General features: G+C 42.3%; 1 protein-coding gene across 1 annotated transcript in view; it reads left to right on the forward strand.

Moving 5' to 3' along the window:
- The window catches only part of ANKRD13A (ankyrin repeat domain 13A), a 49,856-nt gene that overhangs the window by 26,416 nt on the left and 1,903 nt on the right, over window positions 1-21,537 (forward strand). Inside the window, exons 3-13 of the mRNA XM_006870454.1 lie at window positions 1,848-1,972; window positions 4,488-4,533; window positions 7,187-7,330; window positions 8,258-8,447; window positions 12,616-12,682; window positions 13,999-14,080; window positions 14,975-15,036; window positions 15,891-16,021; window positions 16,708-16,865; window positions 17,677-17,790; window positions 20,198-20,358. Of these exons, the coding sequence (XP_006870516.1) occupies window positions 1,848-1,972; window positions 4,488-4,533; window positions 7,187-7,330; window positions 8,258-8,447; window positions 12,616-12,682; window positions 13,999-14,080; window positions 14,975-15,036; window positions 15,891-16,021; window positions 16,708-16,865; window positions 17,677-17,790; window positions 20,198-20,358 (1,280 nt within the window). The remainder of the gene's footprint in view (window positions 1-1,847; window positions 1,973-4,487; window positions 4,534-7,186; window positions 7,331-8,257; window positions 8,448-12,615; window positions 12,683-13,998; window positions 14,081-14,974; window positions 15,037-15,890; window positions 16,022-16,707; window positions 16,866-17,676; window positions 17,791-20,197; window positions 20,359-21,537) is intronic.

Raw genomic sequence — 21,537 nt, forward strand, 5'->3', positions numbered from 1 at the left:
AACTCGGACACAGGAAGAGGAGTACCGCTGAGTCGCTAGCTGGTCTACAGTACAACACGCCAGTTGTGTCTTGCACCAAAGCTCGCGGTAGAAAGTGGCTCCTGGTCTAGAAAGTAGCTCTTGGTGTAAACCATTTCTAGTGTTCATGGCTGTGAAGGCCAGTTTTCCTGTTAGGAATATTGTATGAGACCACTGTTGTGAAAAGTTAAGAAAATGTTTTCTTGCTAAACAGAAACAGTCTATGATGGCTACTAGGGGTGGGAGGGAAATGACAGTTATTCACGGGATGGAGGGTAGAAGCATGTTAACTTGGGTGATGGAGAAGGCAGTATACAAAAAGAGGGAGGTTGACACATGAAAGATGAGGGTAGTGGAGGACATGGAGGACTATGAGAGTTCAAATGAATAGAGGTAAATACTGTTAACTGATGGTACATGGAAGGGATTTACAATCATGGTAATGATGATTTGTTCTGTAAACCTTCACTCAATTCACAATAAAAAGCATAATGTCCTCCAGGTTCATCCATGTTGGGAGGGGTGTCGCAAATTCGTCATTATTCATTAGTGTTGTGCAGCATTCCACTGTGTGTATGTACCAAAGCTTCTTAAACCATTCTTCTGATGATGGGCACTGAGGCTGTCTCCACCTTTTTCTTAGTGTCAATAGTGCTGCAGTGAACATAGCCATGCATACATCTATTCATGTCACAGCTCTTGTTTCTTGGGGCTATATACCAAATACAGGGATTGCTGGACCATACAGGATTTGTAGTTCCAACTTTTTGAGGAAGCTCCAAACCATTTTCTACAGTGGCTGCACCATTTTACAGACCCAACAGCAGTGTAGGAGGGTCCCAGTCTCTCCACATGTTCACAAGCTTTTGTTGGGTTGTTGTTGTTTTTTAACTTTGTTATCAATGCTGGGATAAGATGTTATGTATTGTTGTTTTGATTAGGCATTTCACTTTTTAGGGGCAATTTTGTATTGATTGAGTAGAGATACTTATAAGCACAAGCTCTGCCTGCCAGATCTACATATATCTAACCACAGTCATGAAAGTCAGCTCTCAGAAAATATCAAGATTTCATAATAGGAGGTGGTTGTTGTTGTTATGTGCCGTCGAGTCGGTTCCGACTCATAGTGACCCTTCACAGGGTTTCTGAGGCTATAAATCTTTATGAAAGCAGAAAGCCTCATCTTTCTCATGCGAACAACTGATAGTTTTGAACTGCTGACTTAGTGGTTTGCAGCCTGATTCGTAACCACTACGCTACCAGTGCTCCTTAAATTAGATGGTAGACTAGGACAATTTGTGCTTGATTACTAACCTGGTGTGGCTTGTAGGTTAATGTTCCAGACTGCAAACCTGTTTGAACTGCAAGGTTGGTGGTTCAAGTTCACCAGTTGCTCCTTGGAAACCCTATACAGGGTCGCTATGGGTCAGAAATGACTCGACGGCACTTAACAACAACAGCTAACCTAAAGGTTGGTGGTTTGAGCCCATCCAGTAGCACCACAGAAGAAAGGCCTGGTGATCTGCTTTCCTAAGGATCACAGCCCAGAAAACCTTGCGGCACACTTCTACTTTCCAACACATGGGGTTGCCAGGCGTTAAAATTGAGTTGATGGCAGCAGGTTTTGTGGTTTGGCAAATGGGCTCAGGCAACTGAGTGCTCATTCTGGTTTCTGGTCACAGTAATAAGGTGTAAGGGCAACCTCTCTTCCTCTCTGAAGAAAATACACTGGTGTTTGTGTGATAGGGTCACTTCTCAAATTGGCTTTGCAGTTTGTCAGAAAGTCTGTGGCTCCTTGGTGATTTAATTTTGTCCTTTTTGTTGATCAGTGTTACATGAGGCTGTGAGCACGGGTGATCCCGAGATGGTGTACACAGTTCTTCAACACCGGGACTACCACAACACATCCATGGCCCTCGAAGGTGTTCCTGAGCTGCTCCAGAAGATTCTCGAGGTACCTGTCCAAAGGACACCCCTGGAGCCACGAGCTGATACAGGAGTTCTGGAAGCTGCTGCGCATCCTGTGTGGCTTCCTACGGAGTTGTATGAAAAGTGAATACTGTGTGTGGAATACCAGATAGCATCAGTCCTTGTCTGTCCAGTTTGTTGAATGTATGAGATTGTTTACGAATTATGTTTCCAGCTCAGTGGGGTTCCCATTTAAAGTGCTGCTGGAAAATGATAACTGAAGAAAAATGAACATCAAACACAATGTGTTTGTCTAGGAGCATATTTTCTGAAAAGTAACACCCTGAGCATATTATCTCGGGGAAATTGCCCTGAGCATCTCTAGTGGTACAGGAGTCTACAGGGCTCCGAGCTATGTGTGCATCTTCTCTTTGCCACCTCTGTGTTCTCGCTGTGAAGTGCTGTTAAGTCAGTTCTGACTCAAAGCGACCCTGTGTAGAGTTTCTGAGGCTGTAAATCTTTGGTGGGAACAGAAAGCGTTAACTTTTCAGCCACAGAGTGGCTAGTGGACTTGAACTGCCAACCTTGTGGTTTGTAGTCCAGTGAGTATCCTACAAAGCCACTGCCTTCAAGCATTCCCAGTGTTGGCATTCAGGCAGTTCATCCACCTTGTGGAGTAAAGTACATGGACTCCATGACATTCAGCAGCCTTTCTTTGAAAAATGTGTTTTTAGGCTCACAGATATGTTTTGGATGATGGCTGCCCTCCTTCAGAACAGTTTTAACTACCTGAAAGGATAATAAGTCAGATATGAGCAATATTTTCAGGACAGCAGGAAACTACAGAGTCTCAGTAACTCACATTTCCATATATTACTTAAGCACAGAAGTGACGCCCCAATGCTCCAAATATTTGTTTGATCAATCACCTTTTACCCATTTAGTCAAAACCTATTTCTCGGGGGAAATGAATAGCTCTGCTGAGAAAAGGAAGACCTTTGCTATTATGTAAGATAGTCGTTGGGAGCATGGTGACTCCATAGGATAAGCACAGGACTGCAAATCACAAGATCAGCGATTCAAGCCCACCAACCACTGCACAAGAAGAAGATGAGGCCTTCTGCTCCCACAAAGATTTAAATAGCCTCGGAAACCCCATACAAGGTTGTTGAGTCAGAACTGACTAAACGGCACTTAACAAGAACAATAAAAACACTCACTGCTAATTATTTGAGTATTCTAGTTCAAAAAAAACACCTTACAACACTTAAGCTTAAAGTTGGCCTAAAACAGTCAAATCCCAAACATTATTACAAAAATCTGCCATGGAATCTAAAACAGGTGTGGGCATTGTTTTTAAAACAAATTTGTTTATGAAATGTGCACCGATCACATGGATGTATTGTTTCCTTATCTAACTTACTGCAGGAGGAACTAAAAACTTCATTTGTCCACATGGCAAAACACCAATTCAGGGCCAGAGATTTTCGTGTTTAGCTGAACTGATGCTGACCAATGGATGCACAGAACTGTATCCACTGCTTGAAACTATGGGCAGCTCACTCGAGGCAGTTGTTAATGTTGTTACCTTTCCACAGTGTTTTCTCCTAAAATATGACAGGTGTTCACATTGACAACTCCTTGGAAGGTTCCCTTTGCCCAGCATGGGAATCCTGGCTGGTTTTACTCCTGACCCCATGCTTCTGTAACTGACTATGGCCAATGCTATGGGGGCAGTGAGGAAACAGAAAAACATTGGGAATTTTTAGTATTTATTTTTTTCTTAGATGGTAACTGTTGGATTTTTAAAAGTAGTTCTCCAAGAACATTCCCAAAGAATCCATGATAGGTAAGAAAACAGCTCTAAAACAGGCCTGCTCTGCTGGGGCTAAACTTCAGGAAGCCATGTTGTGAAAGCTTAAGATAGTGGGCCAGTCTCCCGGTAGCTGGAGGGAAAATCTACTTCCTGGGGAAGTGATGTGTAGCAGCCTCTTTTGCTTTCTTAGAATGGTCTGACACAGCATTTTCCAGTACACAAAGCCTTTGACATTTTTAGTCAGGCTCCCCATGGAATAGACAGGATTGACTTTCCCTTTTTTTTTTGTCTGCATTGCATGGGCTATACTTGAGCCCCTCCTCCTAGGGTTCTTGTTATATAATTGCTAAGAACTAATAGGAGTCCTGGTGTCACGCTGTAGGATAAGCACTGGACTGCTAACCACAAGTTCCATAGTTCAAACCTACCAGCTGCTCTTAAGAGTCAGAACCAACTCAACAGCACTTAAAAACAAGAACCTAATGGACCCCCACAAAGCAGGTTTGCCTCTTAATCCCCTTCCAGTCTTGTTGCATTCAGTTAACTTTAGCTGTTGAGACATACTTTATATTTCATGGTAAAATAACAGCCTAAAGAGAAAATAAATGTTTATTTTCATGAATTTGCACTTGATGCATTTTTTAAAAAATTGTTCCTGTTCTCCCTTAGCTATTTATTTAGTTGGTCTGTTAGCCTTGCTTATTTGTGTTTATTTGGGTAATTTAAACACTTGTCTGCTCTCCAGGCTCCGGATTTCTATGTGCAGATGAAATGGGAATTTACCAGCTGGGGTAAGTGTCTGGGGGTTTATAATTTATTCTGCTTCCAAATTTTGTTAGCCTGAATATTGGATTTTTCTTTATAAAAATTTACTTGTCTTTGTAAAAAAAAAATCTAGGGAAAAAAATTACTCCTACTGCCATGTAAGTACAACTACTGTTAATTCTTTGGAGTGTTTTCCTTCTAGACAATTCCTCTAGGCACAGAGATTTCTCCCTCAGTATGTATAAATATAATGTATAGACAGCTTTGTGTCTTCCGCTTGTCACTTATCATTGACAGCGTTGGCCCCTCCCCGGTCCCACCCCCCATCTACTATTTGGCTGAGAAATTGGCTATGACGGTGAGTTCCTTTCCGTAAGGGTAGTTGAGGGCCATAGTCTCAGGTTCCTTCAGTCACTTTCTGATCAGTAAACCTGACCTTTTTTTTTTTTTTTTTTGAATTAAATAATTTTGATTTTTGTTCCATGTTTTCTCCCACATATTGTTTTAAAAAAATATCACATTAAAAACAATGCCATAACCTTCTTAACTGAACACCCTGCCTTGAATTTAACTGGGCCATAAGATCCCCTCAGAAACTATTGTTTTAATTGGAACATTTGTTTAAAAAGAACTTTTTTTGTTTGTGAATTGAGTGGTTTACAGAGCAGACAGCCAGTTTTACATTCAACAAATCTGAAGCTTCATTTCCTCTAGATTGCAATTCCCTCCATTTAACATCACTTATCCCACACTTCCTCTCGGTGATTCTTACTTCCTTTCCTCCTTATTTCCCCACTCTTCTGAATTTTGTCCTTAGGCTTTAGGTAAACGCTTCCCTCTTGATCTTGAATTCTTGGCCTTTTTATGGTGTGTGTGCCTTACTAGTGTTATGTACCTCCTATAGCTGTTGTTTAACCGAAAATTGAGTCAAGTGGGTGAATTTAGTTCCAGACCTGAAGGGTGACTAGTTCCAGACCTGAAGGGTGACCAAGGTCAGGGTTCCACCCATCTCCTTCTGACCAGTAAGCCTGATCTTTTTACGATTTTGCATTTTGTTCCACATTTTTCCCCCACTGTATCCAGGACCTACTAGTATGATCCCTTTCAGAGCAGTTGGCAGTAGTTTTAGAGCATTTCTTATTATGGAAAAAAAAAGTCCTCATTGCAACCTTCTGGACATCTAGTTCTTCTGGTCCCTAGGTCACGGATACTGATGGTCCTGTAGTCTATTAGTCTTCAGTTTCCATTGCTCTTCTTTCCTCCACACAGGGAAAGGCCAATGGTTGCACCTTAGATAGTCGTTCATGAGCTTTCAAGATCCCAATCGCTACTCACAAAAGTAGGATGTAGAACAGTGTCTTTGTGGACTAATTATGCCAGTTGACCTGTGTCCCCTGAGACTAGGACTGATTAGACCTTTTCTTGAAGGTACTCTGATGAGACTAAGATAACAGGGAGTATTAAACAGGGAGTTTATCTGCATCAGTCCACTGACTGCAAGACATGTTTTAAAACATCTGTTTGGAATAAACCTATGCATGTATGAATGTAAACCATTCAAGCTGAAATACATAAATCCTTAGATTCTCTTATGTATCTCAGCTTGAATGTTTTAAACTTGTTATGCTAACAAAGAAAATGAAGTAAATATTAAAAGAGCTTATATTTTTACAAAGTGGATGCTGCTCATCAATATATTACATGAGGCATATTGATAGTATCATTTCAGAGATTTTTTTTTTTTTTACATCAGTTAGTAATCATTCCTAACTCCCAGATTTTTATACATTTTCACTGCCAGACTTCTCTTACAGGCAAGAAATCTTATTTGTAATGCGCCTTTGTTGTTGTTGTAAGTGCCATTGTCTTGGTTGTTGTTGTTGTTATGATGTGCCATCGAGTCGGTTCTGACCCATAGCGACCCTGTATAGGGTTTCCGAGGGTGTACATCTTTACGGGAGTAGAAAGCCTCATCTTTCTCCCGCGGAGCAGCTGGTAGTTTCAAACCGCTGACCTTAAGGTTCACAGCCCGATTCGTAACCACTACGCTACCAGAGCTCCTTGGTTGTTCCGACTTATAGCCACCCTGTATAGGGTTTCCGAGGAGGAGCTGGCAGGTTTGAACTGCTGACCCTGTGGTTCGCAGCCCAGAGCTGATCCTACAGCACCACACCAGAAGTCCAGTGTGCTTTGAAGGAAGTGAAAAGTCTGCAAAAGAACAGAACTTCAAATTCTTCTGTGAATGAATGGATTCTTTTATAATGCAAAGGGCCGCTCTTATTTCCATTTCTGCTAAAAAGCAGCATGTTGTAGACATTTGATATGTTGAGTGGTGGCTATGACAATATAGTAGATCGCAGCCATTAAGGCCAGAGTGGCATATGTGAATGAGAAAGGCCAGATGGACACACTGTAGCCCTGGTGGGGGTCAGTAAGTGGGGTTCATGCTAGGTTTGAGAATACTCTTGGGAAATATCTTTCAAGTTTTCTCTGGAAAGACATAGATCAGAGCTAGAGAGCAGAAGAGCCATTCCTGTTTCTCCAGAGTGGCTTCCTGTGTAATAAGTGTGGAGTCATGTCTAGTTGTCTGTGGTGGTAACGGTCTTACCACTTCTGTCTTCTGGTTTCCTGGGCCCAGGTGTGCCTTGTGTTTCTCAGCTGTACACTTGTCTCCTCCAGTGCCCTTGGTCTCCAGGATATGCCCAAATGATGTCTGTCGCATCTGGAAAAGTGGTGCCAAATTGCGGGTCGATATCACATTACTGGGATTTGAAAACATGAGCTGGATAAGAGGGAGACGTAGTTTCATATTTAAGGGAGAAGGTAAGTGGTTGGTTATTCTAGTAGTCACTTCTCAAGCTATGTAACTGATCCTTTTTAACTACCAGAATGCTCAGATTCATTTGCCTTATCTTGTCTTCACCGAGACACGTCGTTGTTATTCTTATTCATTGCTAACTTTCAGTTGTCTAATTCTTGTCTGGGTAGTCCTCTTGCACATATCATTTACTACCCACAACTGGAGTCCCGGAGTCCTGGTGTGGTGCTGTAGGATCGTGCGCTGGACTGCAAGGTCAGTTTGAACCACAAGGTGGGTGGTTCAAACCCACCAGCCACTCCTCGGAAACCCTACACAGTATGAGTCAGAACTGACTCGACGGCACAGAACAGCAACAACTGTTACCCTGTAGATATGTGCCTATCTCACTTCTGAGACTTTAAGGATGAGGCTGTCCTGAGTTACTTTATATTCTCTTCATATCAGGCAATGACTCTCTAATGGAAGGTAAGAAATGACACTGTTGACCTAATGTTATGCATCAATCATGTCTATCACATACGTAATGATATTATCTTTTTAAAATAGATTCAATGTGTTGCTAATAAAGGAAAATTCTTTTTTTTAAAAGTCTGCCCTGAAGCCTCCTCATTTCAAAGGACGCAGGCTGAATCATTTCTGTGTGCCATCGATTTGGTTCTGACTCAGAGAGAGCCTGTATAGGGTTATCTGAGACATGGCTGGTGGGTTTGAACCACTAAACTTGCAGTTAACAGCTCAACTCATAACCCACTATGCTACCAGAGCTCCTTCCCCGTGTGAGTAGTTAATTGATAATTGATATTCTCTAGGTTTTATCAGATAGCACCTAGGAGGAAAAATCTGAAAGATGATATACTTTAGCATAGGAGGCCTCTTTGCTTTTGCATCTTCTTTGCATTACGCTCATATAAGCGCTTGTTTCTGTTTAGACAACTGGGCAGAGCTGATGGAAGTCAACCATGATGACAAAGTGGTCACTACTGAGCACTTTGACCTCTCCCAGGAAATGGAGCGCCTCACTTTGGACTTGATGAAGCCAAAAGGCAGGGAAGTTGAGAGGCGCCTCACAAGTCCAGTCGTCAACACCAGTCTTGATACTAAAAATATTGCCTTTGAAAGGTACGGATGCAGGTTCTGTATTCTGATGTCTAATCCTTGTACTGCCATCTTTGGTAGCATGTATATACTTGGAAATTGTGGATGGGTTGGGATGATTCTAGTATGTGTAACAGATACTACTAGTGGGTTTTAAAGTTTGTCTGTTCTAACCAAATATAAACTATAGCTGACACCCGGCATTGTATATAATTTTTGTAGCACACCTGGTTAAATTTTATTTTGAAAAAATGTCTTCCTATATTATGACGGGCCCTTTCTAATGGAGTTTATGCAAATCTTACTCTTATATTGACATCTGGGGACCACAACAGTCTCTAGTCCCAAACCCTAGTGCTTTGAATCTCTGAAAGCTAGAACTGTGACCCAGAACTGAATTTGATTATTATTGATAGGAGGAATTTTTCCACAAACTTTGTGAAGCCCCTTCACACAAGTTCAGTTCACACTCTAGATAAAAACAAGTACCATATACTTTTTCGTCCCGTGGGAAGAGTCTGGAGGCCTTTCAGTTCTGTGCTAGACCCTACCAGAAGAATTCTCTGCAGAGATCAGGGATGAGATCTCTGGTCGTCTGTCCCTGGGCCATGCAGAGGGTGCGAGGGTCTTGGAGAGTCAGGCAGGTGGAGGTGGGGAGTTGTCAGTATGGTTTCTCACAAGCTGTTTGCCAAGTGTTTCTACCCCAGGATGCATTGCTCCTCAGGAACCCACAGGAACCCCGCGTGTTTGCCTAGGACATCACACCAGCTCTCTGTAAGCCACAGTAGCCTGACCTGCACTTAGCTGGGCAATCATATCCTGGGTTAGGTTTTCTTCTCTCTCTGGTGGGAGAATGTACTAACTACACTTTGTTTTTACTTTTCTTGTCTTTTTGTTTCCAGTATTAGCTAGTGAGTAAAACTGGTGGTACAGTGGGTTAGGCACAGGGCTGCCAACCACAAATTTGGTGATTTGAAGCCTACAGTCACTCTGTGGGAGGAAGATGAGGCAGTCTGCTCCCAAAAAGATCTAGTCTCAGAACCCTTGGGGAGCAGTTCTGCTCTGCCCTTTAGGGTTGCTATGAGTTGGAATTGACTCCATGGCGCTAAGTTTGGGTTTGGGTTTTGGGTTTTTTGGGTAATAAAACTGGGAGTTTTCCATGTGGTCCAACATCAAACACGTTAAATGCCCTTTTTCTTCTAGTTTAGATTGAGCTGTGGAATTAGGGTATCTGTACACAGCAGAAGAAAAACCCAAAACCGAAGCGCCAGCCTGTGTCTGCAGAGCTGCTGCTGAGGCTTTGGTAAGAACAATGACATCTCCCCAGTAGCAGGAGGGCCCTTCCTTATCGCCAGTCCCCAAGTGAGCTGTAGGGACTTACCCTTGGCTTCACCTGGGAAGGTCACACTTCAGCATAGGCCTCTGAAGACAGGGAGGGCCTGGGAGAATTCCTAAAGCTGGAAGATAAGATAGGCTGCCCTCTCTACCCCACCTAATCATTAGAGATGAGCATTAGAAGAACTGAGGGTTACAGAATAACTGGGTACATTGTTTCATCTCTTTCTTAGCTAGAAGAGTAAGGGGTGGGTCTAGACAAGGAGTCGCTGAAGTCGGTGCATGTAAGATATCATGAGAAGAGATGCTCCCTCGAGTTGGTGTGCAGAATTGCTAGAGTTATAGCTTGTCACTAAATGTTGTTTATGAAAACATGATGGTTCTAGGCTGGCACATTCCGTCTGAACTGAGGACTAAGGACATTTTATACTTATATGTATTTATATGGTCACAGGGTTTTGAAATGGATCAAGTTAACCCTCTTTTGGCGCCTGGCAGAGGGATGGTAAGAGAGAATTTCTGGAAGACAGCTGCTTGCTCATAGTGCTCATAGTGCTCAGAATGAGCGGTGCTCATAGTGGTGGGTGTGCATTGAGCAAGGACTTGAGCTACTCTTGATTGTGAGGTTTGGTGGTACAAAAAGTATGTGCACCTACTTCTTGTTGGAGGTGTAAGTGCTTGTTAAATTGGATTTGATTTAATTGGTGTGACTCTCTCCCATTTTGTAATAGTTATTGTCACCCATTTCTTTTGTCTAATCCGTGATTTAGAGTTTTATGCTTGTAAACTAATATTCTCTTAGCCAGTACAATTTTGGGCTGGCCAGTATTATATCTCTAGTTGCTCTATTAAAGAGCCCTGGTGGTGCAAAGATTAAGTTCTTGGCTGCTTAACTACAAGGTTGGCAGTTCTAATCCACTGAGTGGTTCTGAGGAAGAGCAAGCTAGTGATCTGCTTCTGTAAGAGTCCGTGTAGAACACCTTCAGGGTTTTTTTTACTGTCACAGGGGTTGCTGTGAGTTGGAATTGTCTGGGTAACACCCCAACAAGAGTAGGAAAATTAACCCTTTCATGACCTGGGCACACAGTGCTCACCTACATTTTCTGCTTCTGGGGGGAGCTGCATAAATGTCTGAAATGGGAGAATGGGTGCGTGCCAGAAATGGTTGTTTTTACAGGGGCTGCATCCCAGAAGTGTCATTTCATAAAACTTTTGTCTCTTTTGGCTTTTTTACTGAAAAATAAGCCTTGTGGTTACAAATCAGGCTGCTAATCTCATGGTCAGCAGTTCAAACCTACCAGCTGTTCCACGGGAGAAAGATGTGAGGCTTTCTACTCCTTATAAAGATTTACAGCCTTGGAAACCCTGTTCAGTCTCGACGGCACATAACAACAACAAAAAGTATATGTCTGGGTTCCTGTGCATTCTGTGGACATTGCCTTTCTCATGATTCCATGTTCACACAAACACAGCATTTTCAGGTGCCCTACACTGCATGAGCTTGTCAAAGGATCTAGAGGGCAGTGCAAAGTCCAGAGGGACATATGTGCCCCACATTATTTTATTCCCAGTCCATAGTGACCTGTGTGGCCTACAGAATCCTACCCCAGAGCCCAGAGGGACACATTTCCAAATCTGTATTCCCTAAAAATTTTTTAGAAATGCCCCTTGATTCGGTGTGCTTTCCTTGAGTGAAAACATGGTATCCACAGAAAAATTCAAAGTGGAAAACAATTAGATTATGAAAGGGTTAAAACACTAGTCTCTTCTTTATCCGATGGTCTGTGATATGCACACGAAACTCATACTACTCCATCTGCCTAGTTTCATTTTCAAAATCCCATGAGAAGGCTTGCAGACTGTTTGGAAACACCAAATGCCACTGGCTGTGTGTGCTCTTTGGGACTCGGCTCCCCTGCTGCCGCTTACGAGCTTCCAGCCAGGCTTGGGGCTCAGAGCAGAAGGCCAGCGGCTGTAGTACAACAGGCAGGGTCAAGGTCGACAGTCACAGTGGTGCTAGGATATGCTGCCCTAGACACAGGGCTGGGTCAGTCCCACGTGCATGGTAGCATGTCCTGGGGGATCTGCTTTATGAAAAACAGTCTGAGCCTCTGGGATCTTCTTGGTCCCTAAATGCATTTTTTTCAGGAGCACGTTAAGTTAAAATAGCTGGGCTTTTAGGCACTTTCCCAAAGCTGCAGCTGCTGGTGGAATGCTGGCTTACTTTAACAGAAATGCCACAGAGCTAGCTCCATGGCAGGGCAGGGCCCACATCTGCTTTCAGCATATTTTCACAATGCTGCACCAAACCCAAGGACGTGTGTGACTCACAGCCATCTTGCTCCAAGCAGCTGGCGATAGGATGAGTTCCTGCCCCCACCACTCTCTCCTGGGAACAGGATGGTGTGTACCTCATTGTTTGAACAATTCCTCGATCCAGAAGCAGCTGCTTATGGATTCAGCCCCACTGGCATCTGAGCCCACTGTTCAGATGACCCAGATAAATGCTATGACCCAGATACCCCATGTGGCCACTAGTCATATTCACTCACTTGTTACAACAGCTGTCCAGTATATGTCACCACCTGTCAACTGTGCTGGCAGTTTTGGTTTAAAAAAAACAAAGAATGCAGGCCCCGTGCCAGGGTGAGGCCGACTGGTCACTAACTGTGCTGGGGAGGTTGGGGGTGCCTGAGCCATCTGTCATTGACAGCATCCTTTTGTGGACCTGACAACAGTAATTTCCCAGTGTCCTTCACTAACTTAAGTTGGGGGAGAAAAAATACTAACGGCTGCAGGGATAAATCTGAATGGCATATTGTACATGTAGAAATTTGTGGTGTTCACTTTTTATCAGAACTAAATCCGGATTCTGGGGCTGGAGGACAGATAAAGCAGAAGTTGTTAATGGTTACGAAGCAAAGGTAAAAGGAAACTCTTAAAATAAGATTTACTATAGCTACTTAGCTTCTATGCAAACGAGGAGTCTGTTCAGATTTTTTCATGCACCTGTGCCATGAAGATGCGCTGGAGGAATAGATATTGTCTAATGTCTCTCTCACTTGAATTTGTATCTTATTTAACTTTCAGAAATGGGATAGAATGTCCTGAGGAGGTCTCTAGTAAGGCCCAAGAGAAACAATATTGTAGAGAAATGAGTATAGGCACCAGTTGTCCTGGTAGGAATAACAAACTAGTTATTTAATTCTTTAAGAAAAAAAGCAAAGAGAAAGAAAATGGATTCGACTTAACATACTTGTCCATCTGTTTTTATGACCTGAGCAGATTTTAAAAATATATCCTAAAGCACCATACTCTTTAAAGTAGCTCTTTTCTCTAGTTGTAACTGATAGGCTAATAGCCATGGTATCAGGGGATTTAGAAAATAGCTGTAATAGTGGAGACGACAGTCATTTGAGTCACCTGGCATTTTGTCAGCGGTGAAGCTCTATGTCTTGGCCTTTCATTAGTCCTGCAGTGCAGCAGGGGTTGATGGCTAATGGTGTTGGAGCCCGGGACTGCAGGGCCCTCCCATGGCCTCTCAGCATTTAGAAAGCTTACGTCATGCTCAGCAAGACACATCTAGAAACATCCATGCTCATGCTGAGTGTGTTTTCTGAGTCTTCGCACTTCGGGAATCCACGGATGGCACAGAGTTCGTTTGGTAGCCATTATGTTGTTTGTTTTTTTAAAGGCCACTATATTCACCAGGCAACCTTACTAACAGAGTGTTTACTCTGGAAGTTAAGAGGTTTTTTTTTTTTTTTTGGTCACTGTATAGAATTCCTTTTATATAGTGATATGCTGGTTTTTTCTCTAATCTTTTAGAGGTGGAAAACATTGTTTCTTCCTTTTTCCTTCTGTCCAGCAGATGGCTGTCTTAGTCATGAGTAGAAGTCTAGGTGGCAGGATTGGGAATCTTAGAAAACAGAAAGCCCGTAGTGAAACTGCAGGACAGTGATTTGAGATTGTTTAAGCAACAAGGTGACTAGGAAGATGCAGCCTGTCCCTGTTAACTCCTCAGTATGCAAAACTGTCCAATGTGGAGAAGTAACGGCTGATGCATTTCTAAGTTCGTAGCCTGCATAGTTTCTCTGAAGGAATCGAATGATTGTTCTCATTTTTATTTTGCTGGATTATTCTTTTATCTTTTTGCTTCAGCATTTTTGCTCTTGCTGTGCTTTCTTTTTGGCATTTTGATTCCCTGTGTCACTGTCTTCTTTTGCCCACACCTCTCAAGGTTTACACGGTAAACAATGTGAGTGTGCTAACCAAAATACGCACAGAACATCTAACTGAGGAAGAAAAAAAGAGATATAAAGGTAATCCTCCCCACTTCCTTGAACCTAGAGAGGACCTTCATGGGCTCCATTTTGGGTTAATGTGACCAGGGAGCATGAATCCTAACTCTAATTTCTTTTTATAAAAATGCCCTTCATCTGACTCATATCCTTGGAGGTATTCCCCTATAGTTGGCTTATAGTATTCCCCCATAGCTGTAATGAAAGCCATTCTTGATGGCTTATGTTTTCTGAAGAACAATTGTTGGGTTTAGCCAAAAAAGTAGATGGGGAGATTGGAGCATGTTTATCATTGCCATGGATGACTGGGTCCAAAATATTGGACGAAAAGATTTGAATAGAACTTGGGACTCTAAACCAAAATGTTGGCATCTGTAGTGGCCAGTGACCTTATGACGTTACCTACCCTCAGTTTCCTCAGCAGTGAAGCGGAGGCAACCTCAGACTTTCCTCAGAGCTGCTGGAGGATGAGATGTGTAACTATCTGCAAACTCTCCAGCAATGCATGCAGTGTATGTGGCCAGCAGGCTGTGACTGCCAGCTACCAATACTAACATGACTCCAACTTGATAGACAAGGAAACCAAGGCCCAGACACATGATCTGTCATAGACACATGGGTAGTGAAGGGCCAAGGCGGGAATGGAATCAGCCATGTTTCCCACCTACCTCCATACTCTTTCCACTCTTCTGCTTTAATTCTGTTATCCATCTAGTTTAGATATCCTAATAAAAAGGCTCCTTGTGGGGGATCTGGTTCAGCCTGTTTATAAACCTTACTTCAGCATTGCCTAATGCAGATTGCTGGAATCAGAAACTTTAAAATATGATGAGAATTTTTTTCTGTAGCCACAGTACGGTATGTGAGTACTATTAGCAATTAACCTTCTCTTCTCGACTCCCTACCTCCCCCTAGCGGACAGGAATCCACTGGAATCTCTGTTGGGAACTGTGGAACATCAGTTTGGTGCTCAAGGGGTAAGTTCAAGTGCTGGGCTTTCATGAGTCTTAAGAAAGGAAATATCGCATTCTATTTGAAAAGCTCACAGAGAATTCCCAAGCTTTGAGATACCTTTTTTTGGAAGAGAATTTGACAAATCTTTAAAAAGTAAGATTCCAGAGAAGGGGGGTGGTGATGATGGGATTCATATGCTGCTTCTGAGGTCCATTATAAACCAGGACATCTCTGTAACAATGGTGCTTACAAAGGATGGTGGTGGTGGTGGTGGCTACACCAAGCTGGCTCTGAATCATGGCGACCCCATGTGTACAGAGAGAACTCTTTTGTAGCACTTTCAAGGCGGTGACCATTCAGAAACATCCCAGGATTAACAAGTACAAAAGACTTTATATTTTACATATAGCACTTTAACAAAGAACTTGATAGTCACAATAACAGTAAGAAATGGGTACACTGAATGTTACCAAGGGCCAGGGGGATAAAAAAAAGACCACTCCTGCATCACACACTTGAGAATAACAGCGCTGGAACTTAAGCCCCAAATCTCATGTATTTCCAAATATTTCTGCCTCCTTTGGTTTTGATTTCGTTTATGTTTCCTGAAATCAAGAGATAAAAATGCCAAGGAGAGTAGAAATATACTTTGTTCCTTATTTTTAAATGGAGAAATCCATTAGACTTGCATGGAATCTGGTCACACGTCTGTAGATGTTCTTGTTTCAGGCAGTGACATGTAATAAAGCTGACTGGAACGTCCTATCCTATAGCCGGTTCATAGGCCCACAAAGACTGAGGGCTTAGGCCTTCACTTGTGTGCATACTGTGTCATTTCTAACCAACCTCCACTCTCCCCTGGGTTTGGGCTTGGCAGGACCTCACCACAGAATTTGCCACTGCAAACAACCCCACGGCCATCACGCCTGAGGAGTACTTCAATGAAGAGTTTGATCTGAAAGACAGGGACATTGGAAGACCTAAAGAGCTGACAATTAGAACGCAAAAGTAAGTGATTCTGTGGCCTTAAGTTGTGCTGTAAAATGATCATGTTTAGTCATCCCCTGCTCCCTTCCATTAAAAACAGTCCTGGTGTGGCATTGTAGGATCAGCGCTGATCTGCTAACTTCAAGGTCAGCAGTTCAAACCACCAACCATTCCTCAGAAATCCTATACAGGGTTGCTCGGAGTTGGAACAGACTCGACAACACTTAACAACCCACTTTATCTGAAAGAAGCTAACTGTAGATGGCTTGTCCTTAAGCCCTTTCCACACAGAACATAGTTTGGATATAAGAATTCCTTCTTTTATTGCCAACTAGCTTCCACTGATAAATGAAATGGCCCCCACCGACCATCTTACTGCTTCATCCTTGAAGCAGGTGGACATAATCGAGGAATTTCCCCAGATTGCTAGATTTCAGAGCCATCTGAAGCCCTCCAGTTCTTGTCCCTTCATAGACCTGAGAGAACTGGGAAGACGAGTAAGGAAGCTGGTGGTGACTGGTTGTTGGGTGCCGTCCAGCCAATGGTGACTCCTCTTGAACCCATGTGACAGAGGGTTTCCTAGACTCTCATTGCCAGGCCTTTCTACCACAAAACCACTGGGTGGATTCATACCGCCGACCGGGAGGTGACCAGCTCTGCCTGTCTGGTAGAGGTGGCTGCCATCTTTTCTTTGCCAAATTCTGCAGGTTTAAAGCGATGCTATGGATGTGTGAAGAATTTCCCCTGTCCCTGGTGGAACAGGTCATTCCCATCATTGACTTGATGGCCCGAACGAGCGCTCATTTTGCAAGACTGAGAGATTTCATCAAACTAGAATTCCCACCGGGATTTCCTGTCAAAATAGGTACTGTTAAATGACCCACAGGTTTGCTTTAGGTGCTGCTCAGGGGCGGGGGGGCGGTTCAGGGAGTTGTAGCACTTGAGGCACAGGACAGTCCCCACTAGAGGAGGTCAGCATTATTCTACGTTGTAATGTACAGAAGTGTCATGCTTCTTGGCTCAGACTGGGGATTTGCGATCAAAATTAGGAGATCCCAACCATTATAGGCAGTCCTGATATGTTGCTTTTAAGTGCCATCAAGTCAGTTCTGACCCATAGTGACCCTGTATGGCGTTTCTGAGGAGCAGCTGGTAAGCTTGGACCACTGACCTTGCCCTTCAAACCGATTGTGCAGTTCAGCGCATTAACCCGCAGTGCCACACCAGGACTCCAGTCCTGATATAAAAAGGCATACATCTCTGACTTGTTTTCATGTCAAACCTCACATGTAAGTGATACTTCAGATTAGATACTTCAGGAAGGTGGTTTGGCAGCCAGCCTGATACTTTGATACATTCATGTTTGGGGGCCTGGACAAGTTGGCATAGTATCATGTACAACTAGGTATTGCTCCAGAGGGATGGCTATGCAGACACACACGCAGCACTTGAACTCTAGCTCATCACTCTCACTCACCGCGGCCTAGAAAACACTGCTTAGCATCTCTGCATCTGTTTTCCTGTCTGTGTATCAGGGACAGATGTTAGGAGGATGAAATGAAATCATACTAATGAAAAGAACTCGACACAGTACTAGCAGTATGCAGTAAATGGTAATTGTTACTGCTATTCTCTGTGAAGTGTATTTATTAACCCTTTTTTTTTTTTTTTTTTAGAAATTCCCTTGTTTCATGTCTTAAATGCACGGATTACATTTGGAAATGTTAATGGCTGTAGCACTGCTGAAGAAATTGTATCTCAAAATGTGGATGGGACCCAGGCTAATCCAGGTAAAAAATAAATAAATAAAGCTGAACTTTGTGCTTTTTTTAAAAAATTCATCATTTAGTCATTATATTAATGATTCAATTTAAAATTGGAGCATCTTCTGAAGTTGATTTCTGTGTTAACTTTTAGGTTTAGTGAAAAAATTAACATGTAGGCTATTTATGATCACATGGTTATTAAAAAGACAGTGTACTCTTAAAAATTAATTTTACTGAGGTGTGATATACATACAAGGGGGCTTCCAAAAGTCCATGGAAAGATGGTATTAAAACATAATTAAGTTTTTCCACAAACTTTTTGAAGCTTCTTCGTACCATCAAAATATAAGGGTAAGTGTGATGGCTCAGTGCATTCTGACAAATGGATATACCTGTGTGTACACCACCACAATCCAAATACAGAGCATTTCCATCATACAGAAAACTTCCCTCAGTCTCCTCTGCACTCAGTCCTTTCCACATTTTTTGGATGCTATTTGTAAATGGATTAAGTTTTAAATTTTGTTTCCCAATTTTCATTGCTAATATATAGAGTGTCATGAACAATATGATCTTATATCTTCCAACAATGCTGAATTACTTGTTACTTCTAGTAACTTTTTTTTTTTTTTACAAGTTCCTTAGTTTCTTACATACACAGCCATGCTATTTATGAATAAAGACAATTGTATTTCATTTTGCATCTAATCTTTTTCTTGCCTTACTGTACTGGCAAGGACCTCCAGTACAACGGTGAGTAAAACTGGTGAGAGAGGAAGTCCTGGGCTTGTTCCTGATGTTAGGGGCAGGACATGTCACTATTCAGTATAAGATTAAATGTAGGTTTTGTAGATGCCCTTTACTAGATTAGGCAATCCCCTTATATTCCTCACTAGCTGAGAGTTATCTTTACTGGGGATTAGCTTTTCTCCAATGTTTTCTCTGCAATTACTGAGATGATCATATGACTTTTTCCATTTACTTATATGGTGAATTAAAAGACAGCATTTTATTATATATTAATTACAGTTCTGGATTTCAAAGAGAAAAATTTAAATCTCCATGATACAAAATTTTACCAGATAGGCAAAAAATATATATAATAATGTCACGAGGCAAAAAAATCAGGTAATGTCATGTATTCATGAGCATAGAACACTCATCCACTTGTGGGAGAGTAAACTGTCCTGATTTCATGAACAAAACATCTGGCATTACTTTGTAAAATTGCAGCTGTACACATTCAGCGCATCTGCTGATTCCCGGGGATGTGGCCCAGAGAAACCTGTCGGTGGGCTTGTGGAAAAAACAATAATGGGCAGCACTATTATTCATGGTGGAAGCGTGGTGGTTCCACAGGACAAACAATGGACTATAAACCACGAGGTCCAACATTTGAGCCCACCAACTGCTCCGTGGGGGAAAGACGTTTGCTCTTGCAAACATTTAAAGCCTCGGAAACCCGATAAAGGGTCACTGTGAGTCAGAAGCAATTTGATGGCACTTAACAAGAGTTGTTCATGGTAGCAAACACTGGAAACCCAATGTCATGAGATAGTTGTCATTAGGTGCCATCTAGTTGGTTCTAACTCATAGCAACTCTACATAGCATAATGAAACACTGCCTGATCCTACTCTCTCCTGGCAGTTGTTATGTTTGAGATAACACAATGTGCACGTTGTGTCTTTTAATACAATAGAGTAACATGCAGTTGTGAAAATAAAGAAGTCCAGCCATAAGCATCAAATTTAGTGATTTTAGAAACAATAATGAATGAAAAGCTCCCATTTGAAGAATGCATTCCATATGATTCCATTTGTGTCAAGTTTTTAAAAAAATTGGCTGAAATAAACAAGTGCTTAAGATTATACACCTGTGGCAAAATTCCAAAGAAGAGCCAGGGGAGTGATAAGCACTGTTCTGAATCATGTGTCTACCCAGGAAGATGAAGAAGGAAGGGGGTATGATGAAGGCGCATACGAGGAATCTAGTAATGTTAGTATTTTGTATATTCGCTTAGGTGAAGGATACAGAGGCATTCCTTTTATTTTTATTTGATATCTATAAATATATACTGTTTTTGTATTACAAAGGGAAGGAAAAAAGGCCTGTGGTTCTAGATATAAACACATACACGCTGGAGTTTGATAATAGGAGAATGGGAGCAGGGAGGAAATTTCCACTTTTCACTGTACAGTGGACTGTATATTGTTTATGAACAGGAATTAATTTTGTCATTAGAAAAAGGCAAGAAACAAAAGCAGTGTTCTGGTACTTTTTTTCTGTGATGATTGTCCTTCCTTGCAATCGCTCTCACATATAAGCAAACCTTGATGATCATCATCATTTTGATACTTTGAATTTTAAAAAATTGAATTGTTCTGAGAAGTTGGAGTGGACATTTTATTGGAGTTAACATTTGTGTTTCAGCTTCCCCTGTCACAAACTTTGAGGTTGATCAGTCTGTGTTTGAAATTCCTGAATCGTATCACATTCAAGACAATGGCAGAAACATGCATTTGCAAGATGAAGATTATGAGATAATGCAGTTTGCCATCCAGCAGAGCTTGTTGGAGTCCAGCAGGAGCCAGGTGCTTGTATCAGAACAAACCCCAAATGTAGGCTTTTGAGCTGAAAGCTTTAATTCTTTAACTTCAGAAGCAAGTTCGAAATATTCAGTATTTACATAGATTATCTTTTTTAGCATGTGCTTTTGTAAAAGCTTTATTGTATGAAAGACCACCTGCACAGCCCAAGTTAGCATCATGCACAAGCTTACTTTTCTCCATATTCATCTGTGTAGCTAATAATCACGTAATGTGTGGTTGTCTAGCACTGAAACAGTTACATTCCTGTCAGTGTACATCCTCATATTTTTTTCCTGGTAACCTGATGTGTCAGTTGTCTCGCGAGAAGGTTATAATGTGGATTTCAATCCCATCTTCTGGCGGCTGCTCAGGAACTATGTGATGAAATTTGTTATTGATCTTTGATTCTATGGTAAACACTCTCTGAACCTCTAGGACTGACATAAGAAGAGTCTCATTTTGTTCACTTCTCTACTTCTGTGGTTATTTCTCCAGGCCTCACAGTCTAGGGGTTGAGATCCTCCTCGGCCCATGTCACCTCCCTCAGTGCGTTTCTGCCTCCACTGCCCTCTGGTGTGTCTGGGCAACTGTTGTCCATTTGTGTGTTTACTGGTTTCTTCATTCCTTCAAGGAGCCCTGGTGGTGTGGTGGCTAAGCCCTTGGCTGCTAATCTACAGATCAGTTTGAACCCACCAGCCATTCTCTGGGAGAGAGCTGTTACAGTCTGCTTCTGAAAAAGATGGCAGCCTTGGAAACCCTATGGGGCAGTTCTGCTGTCCTAGAGGGTCTGCGTGAGTCAGCATCAACTTATGGACAAAAGGTTTGGTTTGGGGTTACTTTGTACCAGGTGGAAGAATTCTTCCACCCTTGTGAGGCAGCTTTGTGGACCCCCATTCCCACATCTCCACTGGCTCAGGTTGTTGGTATTCTCGTTTTATTCTTGAGTCTCTAGAACTTGAATTTGAGGCCCACTCCCATCACTGTGAGTCCTGGTGTGGTGCTGAAGGATAAGCACTGGACTGCTAACCGAAAGTTCAGCAGTTCAAAGCCACCAGCTGCTCCTTGGAAACCCTGTACAGGGTCGCTATGAATCAAAACTGCCTTGATAGCATTTAACCAGCACCACCCATCACCATGGATTCATTCATTCCCAGACCCAGTTAGCTTGCTCCAGCTGTCCGT

The sequence above is a fragment of the Chrysochloris asiatica genome, unplaced genomic scaffold, assembly GCF_000296735.1.
Source record: "Chrysochloris asiatica unplaced genomic scaffold, ChrAsi1.0 scaffold00142, whole genome shotgun sequence".
NCBI lineage: Eukaryota > Metazoa > Chordata > Mammalia > Afrosoricida > Chrysochloridae > Chrysochloris > Chrysochloris asiatica.